Source organism: Bacillus rossius, chromosome 1 (assembly GCF_032445375.1).
Source record: "Bacillus rossius redtenbacheri isolate Brsri chromosome 1, Brsri_v3, whole genome shotgun sequence".
NCBI classification, from domain to species: Eukaryota; Metazoa; Arthropoda; class Insecta; order Phasmatodea; family Bacillidae; genus Bacillus; species Bacillus rossius.
The window spans coordinates 236,857,511-236,876,103 of NC_086330.1; the positions used below are offsets into that span (position 1 = coordinate 236,857,511).

Sequence of the window (18,593 nt, forward strand, 5' to 3'; positions counted from 1 at the left end):
GAGAATGTTTGATTTAATTAAATCCTTATCAATGTTCTTATAATAAAATATTTGTGTGTTCGCTGCTGTTAATCATATGCTGGAGTAAGTTTGTTTTGCTTGTGCTGTACAAACTTATATCTGCTGACTGTATTTTGAGTTTCATTTGCATGTGTATTGGAATTTTGAAATATGTACGTACAAAGATTATTTATTTGATTGTACATATTACTCAGAAGTGTGTTATAAAATTTCATCCTACCATACAGTGTTGGTTGTTGGATTTTTTTTTTGTTTTCTGTTAGATGTCTACACATTTTATCATTTAGTTCACTGAAATTTTTTGTAGCTATAAATGTGTCGGGGGTGGCTTAATATTAAGACATTGGAGATGTTATGTGTATGCTTCTATCAGCTGATTATAGGTGCCTGTCAGAACAGGTGTGTCCTGTTACATTATGTTCGTGCGGTAGACTATTCATAGCACTGGCATGGCATGCCAGCGCACTTTCATTTCCTTTTATTTCCCACCCCCAATTGTGGTCTTAAAAGAAGATGCATTACTTCAGTTTTGTTCTGTTTCTTACGGGCAACAGTCACAGCAATAAAAAAAAGTTGTATCTTTAGATGAACCTTTATTTTCACCAATTGCTAGGTTTGTCAATGGCAGTTACTTTTTTTTTTTTTTTAATGAAATGTTAATTTTATGAATTGTAGGCCTTTAATGCTGTGTTCAGTTATTGTTGTACCAGATTGAAATACAATTTCCAGAAACTTACACTTTTCATTATTAGTATATTTCCACAAAATATTGAGATGCCTTTAAAAGAATTATTTTATCACTTTTTGAAAGAACCATACTTAAGTTTTTAACTAGCAGTAAACTTAAAGTAATCCAGCAATAAATAATGCATAATAGTAAAAGTATTTGTATTGTGTCTTTTAAATGTACGCTGATGGTATTGTTTCATTTTTTCTTCCCATTGTACTAAACATTTTGTACTGCACCATAGCATAGCTGCTCAGATCTACCGAGGCTAGAGGCCACCTAACCGGTACATGCTTTGTCCTTCAACTGAAAAAAATTTAATTCTGCATGTTGGCTTCCTTTCTTTCATACAATATTTCTGTGTATTACAGAGCAAGTATAGAGAAAAAAATAATTATTATTTATCTTGTAATAGATGGGCACCTTTTTTTACTCACTGGCTATTTAGAAGAGTAACAGTGATAATAGAGGTGATTCTCCTCTTATTTGAAGTAACCTTTTGGCGGGCAGTCATGATTTTGGGAAAGTGGTGGGTGATAAGTCATTTTGTGCTCCAAATAGTTATTTTGGTTCTCACCAGAGAGCTGTACTGACAGGCTTCCAAGGAAAAAAGCCATTCAATATTTTTGGTACTTTTTCTTAGCTTCTTCAGTCCCTAATGAAGGCCATGAAATATTACATTATCATTTAATCTAAAATTTACTTATATATACAATTATGTTCTGCCAAAAATTTCTTCATTTAAATGTAAGAAATAATTAAATATGTAATTGAAGTTATGGGTTTCATCACTTTAAAGTAGTCATGTGCAGGAGTTTATAAACATCACATTATATATTTAAATTACTGTTTACAAAACTGATATCAAAAATAAATTCTACATTCATTAATCTGTTGGAGCAGTAAAAGTTCCTAACAATGTATATTTACTGTTTTACACTAAAAGAGTTCACATGTAAGTTTAAATGTTCTGAGTTTAAATGAGCTAGACGCAAACATTTAGTTTGCTAAACCACTAGCAATCAGCAGTCAGGTGTACATCATGCATCCACTAAGCTAGTGGAGTAGTGCTGTGATGTGTTAGCTAGTGGAGTAGTGCCGTGGTGTGTATCATCTAGTGGATTAGTGTAATGTGTATTAGCTGAAGGTGTAGTGCCGTGGTGTGTCAGCTAGTGGAATAGTTCCGTGGTGTGTCAGCTAGTGGAGTAGTGCCATGATGTGTCATATAGTGGATTAGTGTAATGTGTATCAGCTAGTGGATTAGTGTAATGTGTATCAGCTAGTGGAGTAGTGCTATGGTGTGTCAGCTAGTGGAGTAGTGCCATGGTGTGTCAGCTAGTGGAGTAGTGCCGTGGTGTGTCAGCTAGTGGAGTAGTGCTATGGTGTGTCAGCTAGTGGAGTAGTGCCGTGGTGTGTCAGCTAGTGGATTAGTGTAATTTGTATCAGCTAGTGGAGTAGTGCTATGGTGTGTCAGCTAGTGGAGTAGTGCCATGGTGTGTCAGCTAGTGGAGTAGTGCCATGGTGTGTCAGCTAGTGGAGTAGTGCCGTGGTGTGTTCAGCTAGTGAAGTAGTGCCGAAATGTGTGATAAAATAAAATATCTGAGCTACTGTTTGCACCTATAACTATGCAGTGTTTTGTTTCCGTACATTTGTTCCTTAACAAAAATGCTTTGTTTGGCATTCCCAGCTACCCATTGCATGAAATGCCGAACAAGTATTTTAAAATTTATACTACGATGCAGATATACTGCTAATGATAGGTTTCACCTAGTAGACCATGTGGTTATATTAATTTATTAAAGAAACAATGGAGATTTTAATTTTTCTGTCAATCACTGATATAACTAAGAAGGACAATATAAAACATTATTGGCTATAATCAGCAGCTTTGTCAAACATTTAACATGAGCCATATAATAATCATCCAAACTCTCAAACTTCTTCGTTGCTAAGGGCTCCTCCTTGGCACTCTGTTACAGAAGTTGAGCACACTCTAGATAAAGAGAAATAATCATTCCCGGAGGTGCTGTGATTCTGCTTGCAGGACCACTGGCTGATCAAAACTGAAATATACTTTTTCCCAGACATTGTATTTGATTGTTTATTAGCATCTATTAGAGTACTATGTACTGTAGTATATTTGTTTGCAAAAAAATATCTACTATTCAACTAAAAAAAAATAACCCGTTTGAAAAATGTTCATATCACAAGTCATTTTATGTTTAAGTAAAAAATAAAAAATAAATATATTAAACCAAAATTTTACCTAGGAAATAATATTTCAAAGAATATGGTACAACTACACATTGTGGTAAATATTGTAGTTTGAAAATACATAATTTTTCAAGTTAAAATGAAGTACATTTTCTTCTACATAAACTAATGCTTACATAACCAGTTTTATGTCTCATGATAGAAAAAAAAAATGACAGCAGCTTTCTTTATAGGGTGCAGTTGTGTATTTATTCTGTTAATTTTTCACTGAGGAACAGTAGTACTTTTGTACCGTTGTCTTCCCTCCTATCCACCCTGTAATCATTCGAAATGTTTTGTAATAATATTGCATGAAAATTTAATTTGAGTAGTGAATGCTATATGTAAAGTGCAGTGATTTGTAAGCCACTAATTGTATCATTTGAACACCTCTTCCAGGGAAAAAGATGGAGTCAAAAGCATTTGAGAGCAGTGTACCGAGCGGTGCCTACCGTGTACAAGTTGCTTCGATAATCCACCCGGCAGCTTTCTGGGTGGTGGACCCAGCGGGCCCCGACTCGGGCAGAGCCAAGGTCCACGACTTGGAGAGGAGATTGGCAAAAGCTGTGAGGAGCAATGAGAGGATTACCACCGATGTCAATCGTGTGAGTAGCTATGGTGACATAGACACATTTTGGTTTCATAAGGGGGAGTGAGAGAAAATTATTTTTAATTATTTGAATGCCGATTGTCTGGGCATTCAACCAACAGGATAAATTTTCTGGAAACTAGAAATAAATCATTGACAGAAAATACTTTCATTATTGCATTTCATGAATAAGTTACTCAGGTATAACATAGATATCAGAGATTAACTTTTATCGCCCAACTTTGGGTGTTAAATTCTTATACTAATTTAGTAAACAGCCAAATGGCTGCACAATGTATAAGCTGATAATTGGTGATGACTACAACACATAAAAATAACTTTAAATTTTCAAGCAAAAGAAAAGTAGATAAATATTATTGTATTTTTTTTGTATTCCCGTTAAAACTATATTGACGTGGGGTAATCTGGCTGTGGTCTCAAATGAACTGGATTAAAGAGCCTTTACTGCACCAGGTAGCAGCACAATTTCTGCTGTATGATCAGTGTTGTGCAGGTGTTCAGTGGTGTTTGCTGAGAAGTCTGCCATAAGATTATGCTGCTGCTGCACTGCATTATAAAAAGTTCCTTTTAATGATTCATTGTAAGGTACCTACTACTTTAAATAAGTATCTAAAATCTACTTAATATATTTTTTTAAAAAAATATTGTTTGCATATTGCTTTAAAAATTTTTAATACAGCATTTGGTCTACTGTGGGCTGATTACAAACACTTGCAGAGACTTGTGGTATTTTCCACGCTCCACCGAAATACATACCGTGATTATGAACCAACATGCGGTGTGTGTTTCGTTGTGATCCATGAGACTTGTTAGCCACGGCATAAACCAGTGATATCAAAGGTGCCAGCAACCACTGAATAATTAACAAGTGCGTTAAATAAACTTTTCTGTCCGTGAAATATGAAAAAAATATTTTACTATAAATTAATTATACTTTTTGTTTTAGATTTTATTTTTATTTCGGGCATTTAAACTATCAGTGATTTCTTTGATGATTAATATAAAGATGTAATAAAATAAATGTGTGTCATCAATGCTGCAGTACCTGTGTATTATCATAGCAAACAAAAAAATCAGATAAAAATACTACCGTAACAGTTCCTAACCTCAAATAAGAGGGCTATTCGGAAAGTAACCACCGTTCTAGCATGGCGCTGTAGTTGTGCGTGGAGTGCTGCCACTGTGACATCTGAATGTTCTCTGATTCAGTAAGCGTTCAGCTGTGACAGTATGAATCTTGTTCTTTTGTGCATCACTTGGTATAACATCAAATCATTAGCACTGCAATAAAACAATCTTGCGAAATGTGAAGTGCTTGTTGTAATAAGATTTCTTTTGGCGCAAAATGTTTCAGCAGCAGACATTCATCATCAATGTGTACTGTATACGGTCCAAACGTTATGAGTGAAGGTTTTGTGTCATAATGGGTCCAATTTTTTAAAAGTGGCAACATAGACATTCATGATAAAGTGAGGAGTGGTAGGCATTTTGTTGTGAGTAGTGGTCTTGTCAAGAAAATTTACAAAAAAGTTCATGAAAATCAAAGATTAGTCATCTCTGAACTTTCTGAACAATACCCGCAAATTTCGCTTACAATTTTGTGCTAGGTTGTCACCGATAAATTAGGCTACTGAAAGTTATGTGCTCGGTGGGTACCAAATTTGCTTACAGAGATCCAATAAACCAAAAGAATGGGTTCGGCCTTATACTTCCTTTCACTCTACAATGCGGAAAGAGAAGGTTTTTTGAAGAGAATTGTGACTGATGACAAAACAAAACAACAGTCCATGGCTTGGGACCATACCAGTTCTCCATGCAAGCCGAAGAAAGCCAGCCAAAATTTGTTATAGAAGAAGGTGATGGCTACGGTTTTTTGAATGCAGAGGGAGTTTTCCTGGTTGAATTTATGGAACGTGGTGTGACGATCACTTCAGATGTCAATTGTAAAACTTTGAAGAAACTTAAACAATCCATTCAAAACAAACGTTGCGGTATGCTTACATTCTGTGTTGTGTTTTTGCATGAATGCTCATCTTCACAGTGCTCAAAAAATGAGAGAGCTTTTGAAGCAATTCAAATGGGACGTTTTTGATGATCCCTGTTACAGCACCGACTTGACGCCTCAAAAGAAGTGCTTGCATCGAGTATTGCAATGATGACAACAAACTTAATGCTATGAAGGATTGGCTATGTGCCCAGGCAGCTGAATTTTATGAGAGAGGAATTTGTAAATTAGTGAAACGCTATGACGAATGCTTAAATTTAAATGGTGACTATGTTGAAAAACAGTAAAAAGCTGTATTTTTAAGATGTAAATAATAAAATATTTATTCTCTGCAAAGTTTTTTATTTACAGCCAAACAGATGTTACTTTCTGAACAGCCCTTGTATTGTTTACGTTAAACTTTATTGTAAATAGGTTTGTCTCCTAAACAGTCCCAGCTATGATAAAAAGTAAATTATTCTTAATATTAGTACCAGCGGTTTTTGGGAAGTTTTAACATTTAACAATGTTAGACATGCCATAGTTTTTTTAGAGAAGCTCCTGTGATCGGAGTCTTGAAAGAATTTAACACATCTATTTCAGATTAGCCTGTGTTTTCTTCAATTGGGAGACGTGCACTCTGGTCACGAATTCTCCGGAGCTTGGATCAGCTAGGCTAGCTGTCACCCGCATTAAGAAACGTTGGATCTGGAAGGGTCCGATCCAACGATAAGAGAGCTTGGCAGATCTTTTGTTGATCGCTCTACTCTGGGGATGTGCTTTGTACAGCACCGTGTCACCTACCCTGTAGGGGTTAGGGGAATGATTTTTGTTGTATTTGGTTTTACTGGCCTCGTGCGCGAGGTTCAGATTTTTATGTGCTCTTTTCCAAATCTCCCAGATGTCCTTGGGGTCATCGGGTAATAGGTCGGGCAACGACCAAAGATTGGAAAGAGGGGTGTTAGGTTTGTAAGTGAACATTAACTCGAAAGGCATCAACTTGTGACCTTCGTGGCGTGCGTAATTAAATGCCATCTGCAGCCACACCAAATTGGTATCCCATCTATCGTGCTCGTGCGCATGAAAAGCGATGAGAGCTGACCGCAGATTACAGTTAAATCTCTCAGCATGAGACGGTTGGGGATAATATGGGGTGGTTGTGACATGCAGAATGCTGTGCGAGAAGCACATGTTTTTGAAAGCTGTCAAGGTGAACTGTGGTCCATTGTCAGAGACTAAAATCGATGGAAGGCCGCATGTTTTGAAAACATGGGTCCTTAATGCAGCGATGGTGATGTGCGCTGTAGCCTTATGTAGAAGAATCAGCCAAACAAACTTCGTAAAAGCATCTACACACACTAACAAGGTAGTGTGTTCCAATTTAGACCGTGGGAAGGGACCCACGAAATCAATAAATAATTTTTCCATAGGTCGCTCGGCAACTTCCGACGACAAATAACCTAATTGTGTCTTTTGTACGGGTTTGCTTAAGGCGCAGAGTTTACATAATTTAACTCGCTCGGTGATGTCTTTATGCTGGAGTTCGCCTGTCTGCTACCCCACTGCATTTAGTCCAGGAAACAAAGACTTAAAAAGGCACAAACATCGAAAAAATTTGTCCAAAACTGAATTTTTGCACAGTGGTAGAGTTGACTATGCTTAACAACATACCATAAGTTTACCGCATTAGACCTTGTGCGTATCACCGAAAAAGTGCATTTAAGTTCTAGATGACAGCGACTTGCAGCAGTCCATTAAAATACTTCTTTTTCATACAGTTTGCAACGTAGACTCTCCGTAAACTTATCAAAATAATCTAGAAATGCTATTTACACATTTGTGTTATAAATATTCCAAAGTATAATATTAAAGGTAAGATATGCATCGATTAAATCATTAAATACTTTTTTTTTATATCTGTCACCCTGATAAAAATATGATATACATAAAGCTGAAAATCCTAATGCAAAAAATTTCCTTATGAATGTTTTTATGTATTCTTTTAGCTTTAAGGTAGTGTTTTTATAAAGAGTCTAGGTTAATAAGTTTGCATTCTAGAGAGGCCCGAGTGTCGCAGCGTGTATCGTTCTGTGGCGCGGCGGTTGTAACTCTCACAGCCGGCGCGACATAGCGTCACTAATTATTACACTTGGTTTTAATTATCTATTTTATACAATAGAGTGTATTAAATTTACATGTATATAGATATATACTTCTATTGTTTTCCTTTATGAACGAGTCTTTATACAATATAAAAATCAACTCTTAAATGATTTCTGTTAGAAATGTTTCAGTCGAAAACACTAAGAGACCTTTGATTTCTATCTGTTGGTAGAAATTATATTAAAAAAAATAGTATTTAAATTTAAAATTATTTAAATACCAATTAATTCTTGTTTATAATCCTAATTCATCATTTTATTTTCAACCAGACAAATCAAGATTTTTAACCAAGCCTTTATCTGAAAATGTGTTAAGATTTTGAAATCTTAAAAAATTAGTTTGATGCTTCATAAAAAGTACGAAAATATAAATCGTCAAGTACCTACAAAGTCATGTTTTTTCTCTTTTATTATATCATTACTATAATTCAATTATTTCATCTAAAATAAATAAATCAAGGGGTGTATTGTAAAATATTTAGCATAAATGATTAAGCTATTTTAAGTTGAATTGTGTGCTGGCTAGCAGCCTTCGTTAAATCTCTATAATTAGACCAGGAAACAAAGTATTCATCCTCAATACTTTTCAAAAGCCGAATTTTTGTACAGTGGTAGATTATACTATGCTTAATAACATACCGAAAGTTTACCGCTGTAGACCTTGTGCGTATCACCAAAAACATGCAGTTAAGTCCTAAATAATAGCTTCTTGAACGCTCCACAATATTTTCAACCCGTAAACGTTATTACTATTGTAGGCATTCAGTAAAAAAAAAACCATAATTAAAAGCATCTTTTTACGTAGTAAAATTAAAAGTTAAAAGTTTGTATATGTTTTACTACACATGCAATTCTTTAATAATATTAGTTTCAATTTTTTTCCAAATATATGAAGAATGAAATTATTTATTACAGTTATATAAATTGACTGACATGAAAATTAACAAGAATAAATTTTATGTATTTTTTAAGCTTTAAATTGGTATATTTGTTAAGATAGTTGTATAATTGATTGACTGCAGAAGTGTTCTGAGTGTGGTAGTGTGCATTGTACTGCGGCGATGTTGAAGTCGCTCGGGCCGGGATGATTTTCGTTCCTATGAATTGAAGCTTTTTAATGCATTGAAAAATTATTACAATGCTGAAATTTCATTCAGTGGAAGGATAAACACATATTAGTAACATATTAAAAGTTTACCGCCGCAAACCTTGAACGTCACACCAAAAAGTGCATTTAAGCCCGAAATGGTAATATTTTACAACGATCTACAAAATTGCATTTCATAAATGCCATTTTTATAGTGTACTCTCAACATGAACAACAAAATAATCTAAAGACATTGCCCTACATGGTTATAGTGATAAAAATTACATAATTCTTAGATCTTTTTATTGATAGACAAGCAAAATCGTTAAAGTTAATAAAACCAGAATTATACTATTTAATGGAAAAATAAACACAAATTATAAATATGAAGAGTTCAATGGGAAAAAACACTTTTATAAATATTGTTGCATATTTGTTTGGCTTTAAATTAGTGTATTTGTTTAGAGTCTGGTACAATTTATCTGGCCACTGAAGCGTCCTGAGCTGCGTAGTGTACCGCAATGCAGCGATGCTATGAGTCGCTCGCGCTGGGCACACTACGCAACTCAGGACGCTCCAGCAGTCAGAAAAAATCATACCAGACTCGTAAAATATATACCAATTTTACGCTTATGAAATACACAACGTTTATTTAAATAATTTTTACGTCGGGCTCTTCATATTTATGTAATTTGTATTTATGTTTCAATACAATTGAGTAAAATATGTTTTCTTAATTTCAATGATTTTAATTGTCTATTAATGATAAGATGTTACAACTTTGTGATTTTTATCACTGTCATTATGTATGGCAATGTTTTTCGATTATTTTGGTGTCCATACTGAGAGTTAACTATCTAAATGACATTTATGAAATGCATTTTTTTTGGATCATTACAGAAAATATCATTTAGGACTTAACTGCACGTTGTTGGTGTGACACAAATGGTTAACGGCGGTGAACATTTTATATGTTACTAAGAATACTTTTTACTGCTTCTGTACCAAATTTCTGATTTGGGATAATCTTTCATACATTAAAAACCTTTGTTTTCTAACAGTGAAAATCGTCCCAGTCCGTGCGATTTTTTAACCGCCACAGTGCGGTACACACACCACGCTGTTACAGTTCGTTATATGAAATAAAAAGATTTTCTTACTTTTCAATTCGTGTTTTATTGTCCGAAAGACAAAACAAACGAATCCTATCACTTTCAATGTTTTACTCACTCATTCAACACATATATTCGCCTGTCGAAAAATGCTCGCAGCTCGGGTGATGAAAATTAACGAAAACAAACGTAGCTGAAGTCCTTCAGTAAACTCTTACTGTAAGTACATGAAAACAGTGCGACCTCAAACAGGGCCGCACCCAGCGAAACCGAATTTCGCCACGAGCCAACCGCCGACGAAGGTGATTACAATTTCTAATTAGAATGGCCGAATGAAAATATAAAAACAATTAGGTTAACTGAAACTCGACATGGCTCTGACTACCAACGTTAAATTTTATATCCTGCTAATTCTCCTACATATTTTTGCGAGAAGCCACCGAACGCGCCCTCCTGGTGCAGCTATCGACGGACGACTGGTGAAGTCATGCCACCGTTTCCTCCACGCAGGGAGGAGAAGTCACATGGCCTCACCGACCAATCACACGCACGCTTCATTCACACTACATATCACAAGCCAATAAGAATACACGACATACATTGAAAACAGTCTTCTACACATAGAACCAGGGACTTTACATTCTCTCTCTCTCTCCCACATCGTGAGACAGCAGTTATCACTTAGTTCCCACGCATTGGGGGAATCCCCGGGGTTTATCTATCTCTGAGGGGAATTACTGTTTCGTTCTCCCTTGTACTTACAGGCCCCTTATGCCTCTCTCTTTCTACACATCCCCAAACACAGTCTCGTTTTCTATAACTCTTATGCACACGTTAATGGAAATTAAGACCGGCAATCATAATACAAATTACTTTACAAAATTAAACTTGTTTAGCAAAACCTGAAAAAGTAGGCCAAAACAGGCAAAAATCTATTACAGCGACTTATTTGTGAATAATTACATAAAAAATAGTAATGATTGAAAATGTCTGTTAAAATCCAAAGTACATTCTTAAAGCATACAGCAAGTGAAAATATCAACCCTAAAATACATAAAAATGGAAAAAATATTCTTATTGAGACTTTTTTAAGAAATGTTTACATTCGTGAAAATAGTTTAAAAAGAAAACTATTGAGCTAGGAGGGAAGGAGTCTTGCAACGTTACAACGCTCGGAACGCTTCTGCGGTCATGCCAGTTGTACCAGTATCTTACATAATATGCTAATTCAAAGTTTACGAAATTTACAACCATGTCTTTTAAACAGGTTTATGTAATATATAATTTAATTCCTTATACCTAAATTTTAATGAAAAATCCTTTTTCCTAATATTATTATAATATTGCATGTTTAGAAAAACATAAAGAGATGTTTTCAATTAGGTTTATAATGTCGAATTTTGTTATTTGAATATGATTTTATTTACTGAATGTTTTATATAATAATGAAGTCTACGGAGTGCAATATTGTGGAACGCTCAAAAAAAATATTATTTAGGACTTTATTGCACGTTTTCGGTGTGACGCACAGGGATTATGGGGTAAACTTTTACATGTTATTAAAAAAGAATGATATTACCACTTTAATCAATTTGTGTGGGTAAAATATTTCAGAAATCTCGATTTCGTAAGAGCAAAATTCGTTCGTGCTCTTGCGACTGTAGAACCATACCCACGCAACATTATTTCGCTCAGAACACTCTAGCATTGTAATAATTTATGCCAGCATTTTGCAAAGTATGTCATTTTAAAGCTTAAGTAATTCGCAAAAATTTTCAATTAAGTGGTTATTACGTCAGACCATTCGTTCATATTATAATCAGTTTAGTATGTCCTGGATTGAGATAAAAAAACTCATTAAATTAATTTATATATTTATATCACACCTTTAATATTACCTTTCTGAATTTGTTTCAACGTTATTGTGTGTAATAGCATTTCCAGATTATTTTGATTATTTTACGGAGAGTCTACGTTTAAAACTATAGAATAGAAAGTATTTTAATGGACTGCTGCAAGTCGCTATCATCTAGGACTTAACTGAACTTTTTCCGTGATATGCACAATAACTACAGCGGTAAACTTTCGGTATGTTATTATGTATAGGTGACTCTACCACTGTGCAAAAATTCAGCTTTGACAAATTTTTTCGAGTTTGAAAACTTTGTTTCCTGAAGTGATTTACGCACTATGATGGACACTTAGTGAGCGTTCGTGTAATTAGATTTGACAGAAAATATAAGTTTTTTCCCTACGAACATTTTTTTGACGATTCATGTCACAGTTTTACTGTGTGAGAAATAAAACTTTGCTAATATTCTAAAGAAGATATGGTGGGGAAAAATTAACATGTTTACGCCAAACAATTTCTGTTTTATGTTTATGGCTTCTTTGGTTTTTTTGTATCATTTAATTTTTTATAATATGTGAATATTTGCAATAGTTAATATACTCATGCTTGGATTATAAATTTAGATAAGTTTTCCGAAAATCAGTATCTATAAATATGCTGTTGAAAACAACCGATTGCAAGAAATACAAGTAATAGGATATTACTAGTAGTGCTAAACATTACAAACTATTTTCTTTAATTCGTTAAAAAATCAAGTGCCTTAAAATAAGTTAAACGGCCTAACTATGTTTCTAGATATTATGTATGATAAACCTGTCTGACAGAGCATTGGCTGGAAAACATAGAAATCCCAGCTACAAATCTTCGTGGCTACAAAATAAGTAACTACTACTGCATTCAAGTATATAAATGCAGAGGAGCTAATTTTTTTCACTTCTATTTATTATCAATTATAAAAAATGCACTTCATGTGTACAGAGTTTATAATAATAAAAATTCTGTTAATGTTCCCACAACAGTAACTTGCTGTTCTACAAATCTAGATGAATATTTGTTTTCTATTGATGTCATAGAAAATTGTCTCAGTGACAATATTACGCAGTTGCTAATTATGACATAGCAGCATAACTGTACATTAGTAAATGAATTTTTAATACACATAATCATATTCATTTTAACAGCCTTCTGTAAAAAACAGTACGGACAACACCAAAGCATAATGATTCTATGAAAATTATGTTGACCGATTTCCATTGTCAGCTTTGTTTACATTTTGAAGAAGCTGTTCATTGAAAACTGTGAAACATGCACTACCAGAAAAACAAGCTCAATTACTCAAGGTGTAAAAATGTCGCCTAGATCTCAAAAGGCCTAACATACCAGGAAAGACAAAACAATAATCCAAACTCACTAAATTACGATAATCATTAGAATAATATATACAAAAAGTGTTTGGAAGTTACAAAAAATTTTATTTGAAAGATGCTTGCTTAAGCTAATAAAACAAAATTGTTTGGAATTAAATTAAAACTAATAAATGAGTAAAAAAACATTATCCATAAATAAAATTATCAATAACTTTTGTGTAAGCTGAGCTCATTGTATGGTCTGTACGAAAATAAAGAAACACAAATATTCCGTAATGACAGCCTGGGCCACTCATTACCAAACGTTTTCTTCTTCGTATTGTTACGATTTACCTGCGGGTTCGTAAAGGATAGCCCAATTAATAGATTTTATTTCACACACACAGTTTTATTTATTACCGCTACTTGTCACTTACAAATAATCTTCTAAATAATTAATTACACTTAAATAAATGGCAATTCCCTGGTCACTCGTTCCGCACACCTCGCTGGGCCGCACCTCTGGCGCAACTCTCGCCGCAGCACCCCTCGTGGGTCTCCGCCGCGGGACTCCGTCGCCACACTCCGACGCCGCCGTCACACCCTTCGCCGAGATCCCACTCGACGACTCGCTCGCAACTTCACTCGGGACTCCGCCGCGCCCGCGACTTTATCGCCCGGAAACTCCCGACTCCACTGAACTCACTCACTCCCTGCCCTGGAACCTTCGTCCAAGGACTTCGCCACTCTGCCGCACCGGCGGCACTATCGCCCGGATCTCCGCCGCGGGAGAACTCACTCAGTCTCCGACTCAGACTCTCCGCCCTGGCACCTTCGTCCAAGGACTTCGCCACTCTGCCGCACCCGCGGCACTATCGCCCGGAAACTCCGCCGCGGGAGAACTCCCCACTGAACTCCCTCTCTGACTGACTCGAAGGTCGGCCCAACCTCCTTAAATAGCCCTTGGGTTCCCATCCAGAACAATCGGGCATGTCTCCGAGATATCGCGCGACCTTCGCCGTCGAAATGCCCAGAAACGCATCGTGAGTCCTCGAAGGACGCGGTGGCTGCTCTAAGAACGCCGATAAAGGCGTCTGAGTCATTTTATTCCGCAGTGCGGCCTCTTTTAAGTAACCCGATCTGAGGCAGGTGCACGCTGCGACGGTCAGAATGTAGCGAGATAGTATGACACGAGATACCAGGGAGAGGATGCGGGTGGAAGGGGGCGCAGACAGGCCGAACGAGTGCGGCGATGCCATGCACTGCAGCCAAGCGCGATCGTAACATTGCCCCCTCCTTAAACCTGTTCGTCCCGAACAGGTAATTCATTTCTTCCCGCATATCCCTTCAATCGGTCTAGATGCACCACTTTCATTCGTCCTCTTTTCCCCCTCTGGATACGGTACACCACATCATTTAGCCGTTTCAATACTTCATACGGGCCTTCCCATGCTTTCTGAAGCTTAGGACACCTGCCCTTCCTTCGCTGAGGGTTATACAGCCACACTAAATCGCCTTCGTGATATCCTGCCGAGTTAGCCTTCATGTCGTACCTTGTCTTCATTCGGTTTGTCGCTATTCGGAGGTTCCTACGGGCTTCGTCATGTATAAATGTCATTCGTTCCTCCAAGCGATTGACATAGTCGGTAGTGCTGGTCGACTCTTGGTGAGGATGACCGAACTTGATGTCACAGGGTAGCCTCAACTCCTGTCCAAATACAATACTTGCAGGAGTCTGCCCTGTCGAGTCATGAATGGCAGCCCTATAAGCCATTAGGAATAACTGAATATGTTGATCCCAATCTTGCTGATGTTCGGCCACGACCTTGGCAAGGTGTTCCTCTAGAGTTCGGTTGAACCTTTCCACCATGCCATCCGACTGAGGATGTAGGGCTGTAGTCCTGGTTTTATTTATGCCTAGTAACCGGCACACCTCCTGAAACACTGTGGACTCAAAGTTGCGGCCTTGGTCTGAGTGAAGCTCCATTGGTACCCCAAATCTACAAATGAAGTTGTTGACTAGTGTATCTGCAATGGTGGTAGCCTCCTGGTTGGGAAGTGCATACGCCTCTGGCCACTTACTGAAGTAATCCATCACTACCAGAATATACCGGTTACCATCTTTAGTCTTGGGGAATGGCCCAGCGATGTCGATTGCTATCCTTTCAAATGGAGCTCCCACATTATAGGCTTGCATTTTTCCGCGACTACAATGTTGTGGTCTTTTCCTAGCCGAGCATGTTTCGCATTTTCTACACCATGCCTCCACGTCCTGGCGACATTTCAACCAATAGTAGCGTAGGCGGGTCTTACCCAGAGTTTTGTTAATTCCTAGGTGTCCGCCAGAAGTACCATCGTGGATTTCTTTCAACACCTCTGCTACTAGACTCTTTGGAAGTAATAGTTGCATCTTAACTACTTTTCCATTTGGACTTTCCCATGCCCTCATCAGCAGCCCATCCACAAGCCTTAAAGAATCCCATTGTGCCCAATAAGCCTTCACTTCCTTTCGGTCACTAGATACCTCCTGCCATGATGGACGTCTAGTACCCTTTTCCATCCAGCTTATAATGGGTCCCAGGTCAGGGTCTTGATGCTGAGCCGATTTCAAGCTGGCATTGTCCCATTTGTCTTCACCGTTGGTTATAGTAGTTCGCCGAATATCTTCGATTTCCTCATTTTCCTCTGCTCTTTTGCAGTGGTTGCAGTCTACCTTGCAAGGTCTTCGAGAAAGAGCATCGGCATTGCTATGAATTCGGCCCTTCCTGTGTTCAATCTTACAATCATATTGCTGTATCTGTTCAATCCACCTAGCAAGTTGTCCCTCTGGATTCTTGAACTGTAACAGCCACTTAAGTGCAGCATGGTCAGTTCGTAAAAGGAATCTCCTACCATACAGATATTTGTGGAAATGTCGGAAGGATTTTACTACAGCCAGAAGTTCTCTTCTTGTGACACAATAGTTACTTTCAGGCTTAGACAAAACTTTACTGTAGTATGCTATGACTCTTTCATTCCCATCCTGGACTTGGGAAAGTACAGCTCCCAACCCCCTTCCACTTGCATCTGTGTCAAGGATATAGTCTCCATGTTGACGGGGATAGGCGAGAATAGGGCTTGTACACAGGGCTTTCTTGAGGTCTTGAAAGGAAGTCTCGCATGTTGGCGTCCACAGAAATTGCCTCCTTTCCTCGGTCAGCTCATGCAGAGGCTTTGCAATGGCTGCGAACCCAGGTACAAACCTCCTATAGTAGGTACAGAGACCCAAGAAGCTCCTTACATCATGCTTGTTTTCAGGCCGTGGCCACTCCTTTACAGACCGGATCTTCTCAGGGTCTGTTCGGACCCCAACCTGTGATACAATATGTCCGAGGAATGTTACCTCATGTTGAAACAAGAAGCACTTCTTAGGACTTAACTTGAGCTGTGCATGGCGAAGCCTGTCAAATACGTCCTGGAGGTTCTTTAAATGCTCCTTTACAGTATTTCCCACCACAATAATGTCGTCCAGGTACACTAGACATGTTTTCCAAGTCAAGCCATGCAGCACAAGTTCCATCAATCTCTCAAAGGTTGCGGGTGCATTACATAATCCGAATGGTAACACAGTAAACTGAAACAGCCCACTTCCTGTTGAGAAAGCAGTCTTCTCTTTATCCTCGGGGTGCAGCTCCACTTGCCAGTAACCACTCTTTAGGTCCAGCGTAGAGAACCATCTGGTGCCAGAGAGTGTGTCAAGTGTGTCATCGATACGTGGGAGGGGGTAGCTGTCCTTTTTGGTGACATCATTCAGCTTCCGGTAATCCACACAGAACCTCAGTTGGCCATCCTTCTTCGCTACCAGAACGACTGGGGAAGCCCAAGGACTTGCAGAAGGCTCTATGACACCACCCTCCATCATAATTGCAATCATCTTCTCTGCCTCTTCCTGTTTCGCTAGAGGAAGTCGCCGTGGTGCTTGTCGGATTGGTTCGGTATCGCCAGTGTTAATGCGGTGATACACGATGCTGGTTCTTCCAAGGTCAGTGTCCCCTAAGGAAAAAACATCTTGATTTCTCAACAGGAAAGAAGTAACTTCTTCCATCTCTTCACTTGTCAGATTATCTTGGCTTCGCTCCAATAACTGTTCTAAATTAGGATTAAGTCTCTGCTCGGTATGTATGCTAGGTGAAGAAGACTCACTCAGGCCTACCCAAGAGACTGGTTCACAGCTAGCTATTGGGTCTCCCTGTTTCAGAACCCTCGTTCGCGAATCAAGGTTGGCTACCCTGACTGGTACAACCTCGCCGACCTTAGCAATGCTTCGAGCAATCAGGAGCTTCTCCAATCCTAAAGTCATATCCGGCTCAATCAGGTAGCTCATGTTGCCCCTAGGGTCTCCCATTATTCTAGCAGCTACAATCTGCTCATGGTTTGCTGGAATTGACACAGATTCGCTAACTACTACCTGCATTACAGGAACTTCCAATTGATCAGGGGTAAACAAAGCCACCTCTTCCCCTTTTATACGCAGTACCTGTCCCTCCATGTCAATAACAAATCCATACTGATTCATTATGTCCACTCCTAGAATTACTTCATCAGTGATATCGGCAACAAGAAATTTCTGTGGTAATGTCCAAGTCCCAATCCTTACTTCCGATTCCAACCATCCATGCACTGGTGCAGTGTCCCCAGTGGCTGTTTTAAGCCTGTATGGAATGGGTGTTCTCTTCAGTTTGTCCCTACTCACAAGGTCTGAGCGGATGATAGACACTGATGCCCCTGTGTCAACAGTGAGTAAAAACTGTCTACCATTGATCCATCCATTAAGCAACAAACTGTCCTGACCTCTGCGAAGTAAGGATACTGGGAAAACCCTAGGGGCTACCATTTCCCGTAGAGCTGGCGTGTGCCCCCTCACACCAGCTACTGCCCGTTTCCCTGTTCTTCTCGCTTGTCTTCTTTCTGTGATGTCTTCTTGTGTGTCGGGCATTCCCGCTGGATGTGTCCTAATTCTTGGCAGACAAAGCACCGTGGGCGTCCTACTCTTCGGGCCTGGGTACCCGGAGAATCATTTAGCAACTTCTTCAATGCCCTGATGATATCTCCTTCATTAGTGTTGTTTCTGGCATTTCCTTCAGTATATGGCTCCAGTCCAGTTCTCCTTGTCCTAATGCTGGTTTTTCTTGAAGCACTGCGTGCCGCTTCAATTTCTAAGGCATGGACCAAGGCATCGCAGCTCTTCTTGTGCCGGGCCAAACGAAGAGTCTGCTGTACTTCTGCATCTCTGATCCCGTCTATAAGTGCACTGGTTGCCAGCTGTTGTCGAAATTCTGTTGGTGCATCTGGGTAAGCGAGGTACACAAGACGCTCTATGTCTGCCTCGAATTCCTGGAATGTTTCTGAGGGCCGCTGTTGACGTGTCTTCAGGGCTGTTCTGTATACCTCGCCCATGTG

The 18,593-nt window shown here is 38.3% G+C and overlaps 1 protein-coding gene across 6 annotated transcripts in view; it reads left to right on the forward strand.

Annotated features, from left to right (window-relative positions):
• Positions 1-18,593, forward strand: part of LOC134527383 (putative ATP-dependent RNA helicase TDRD12) — a 393,271-nt gene that overhangs the window by 32,824 nt on the left and 341,854 nt on the right. For all 6 annotated transcript variants that reach the window (XM_063360027.1, XM_063360029.1, XM_063360028.1 and 3 more), the window contains one exon: positions 3,401-3,606. In XM_063360027.1, the coding sequence (XP_063216097.1) occupies positions 3,401-3,606 (206 nt within the window). The remainder of the gene's footprint in view (positions 1-3,400; positions 3,607-18,593) is intronic.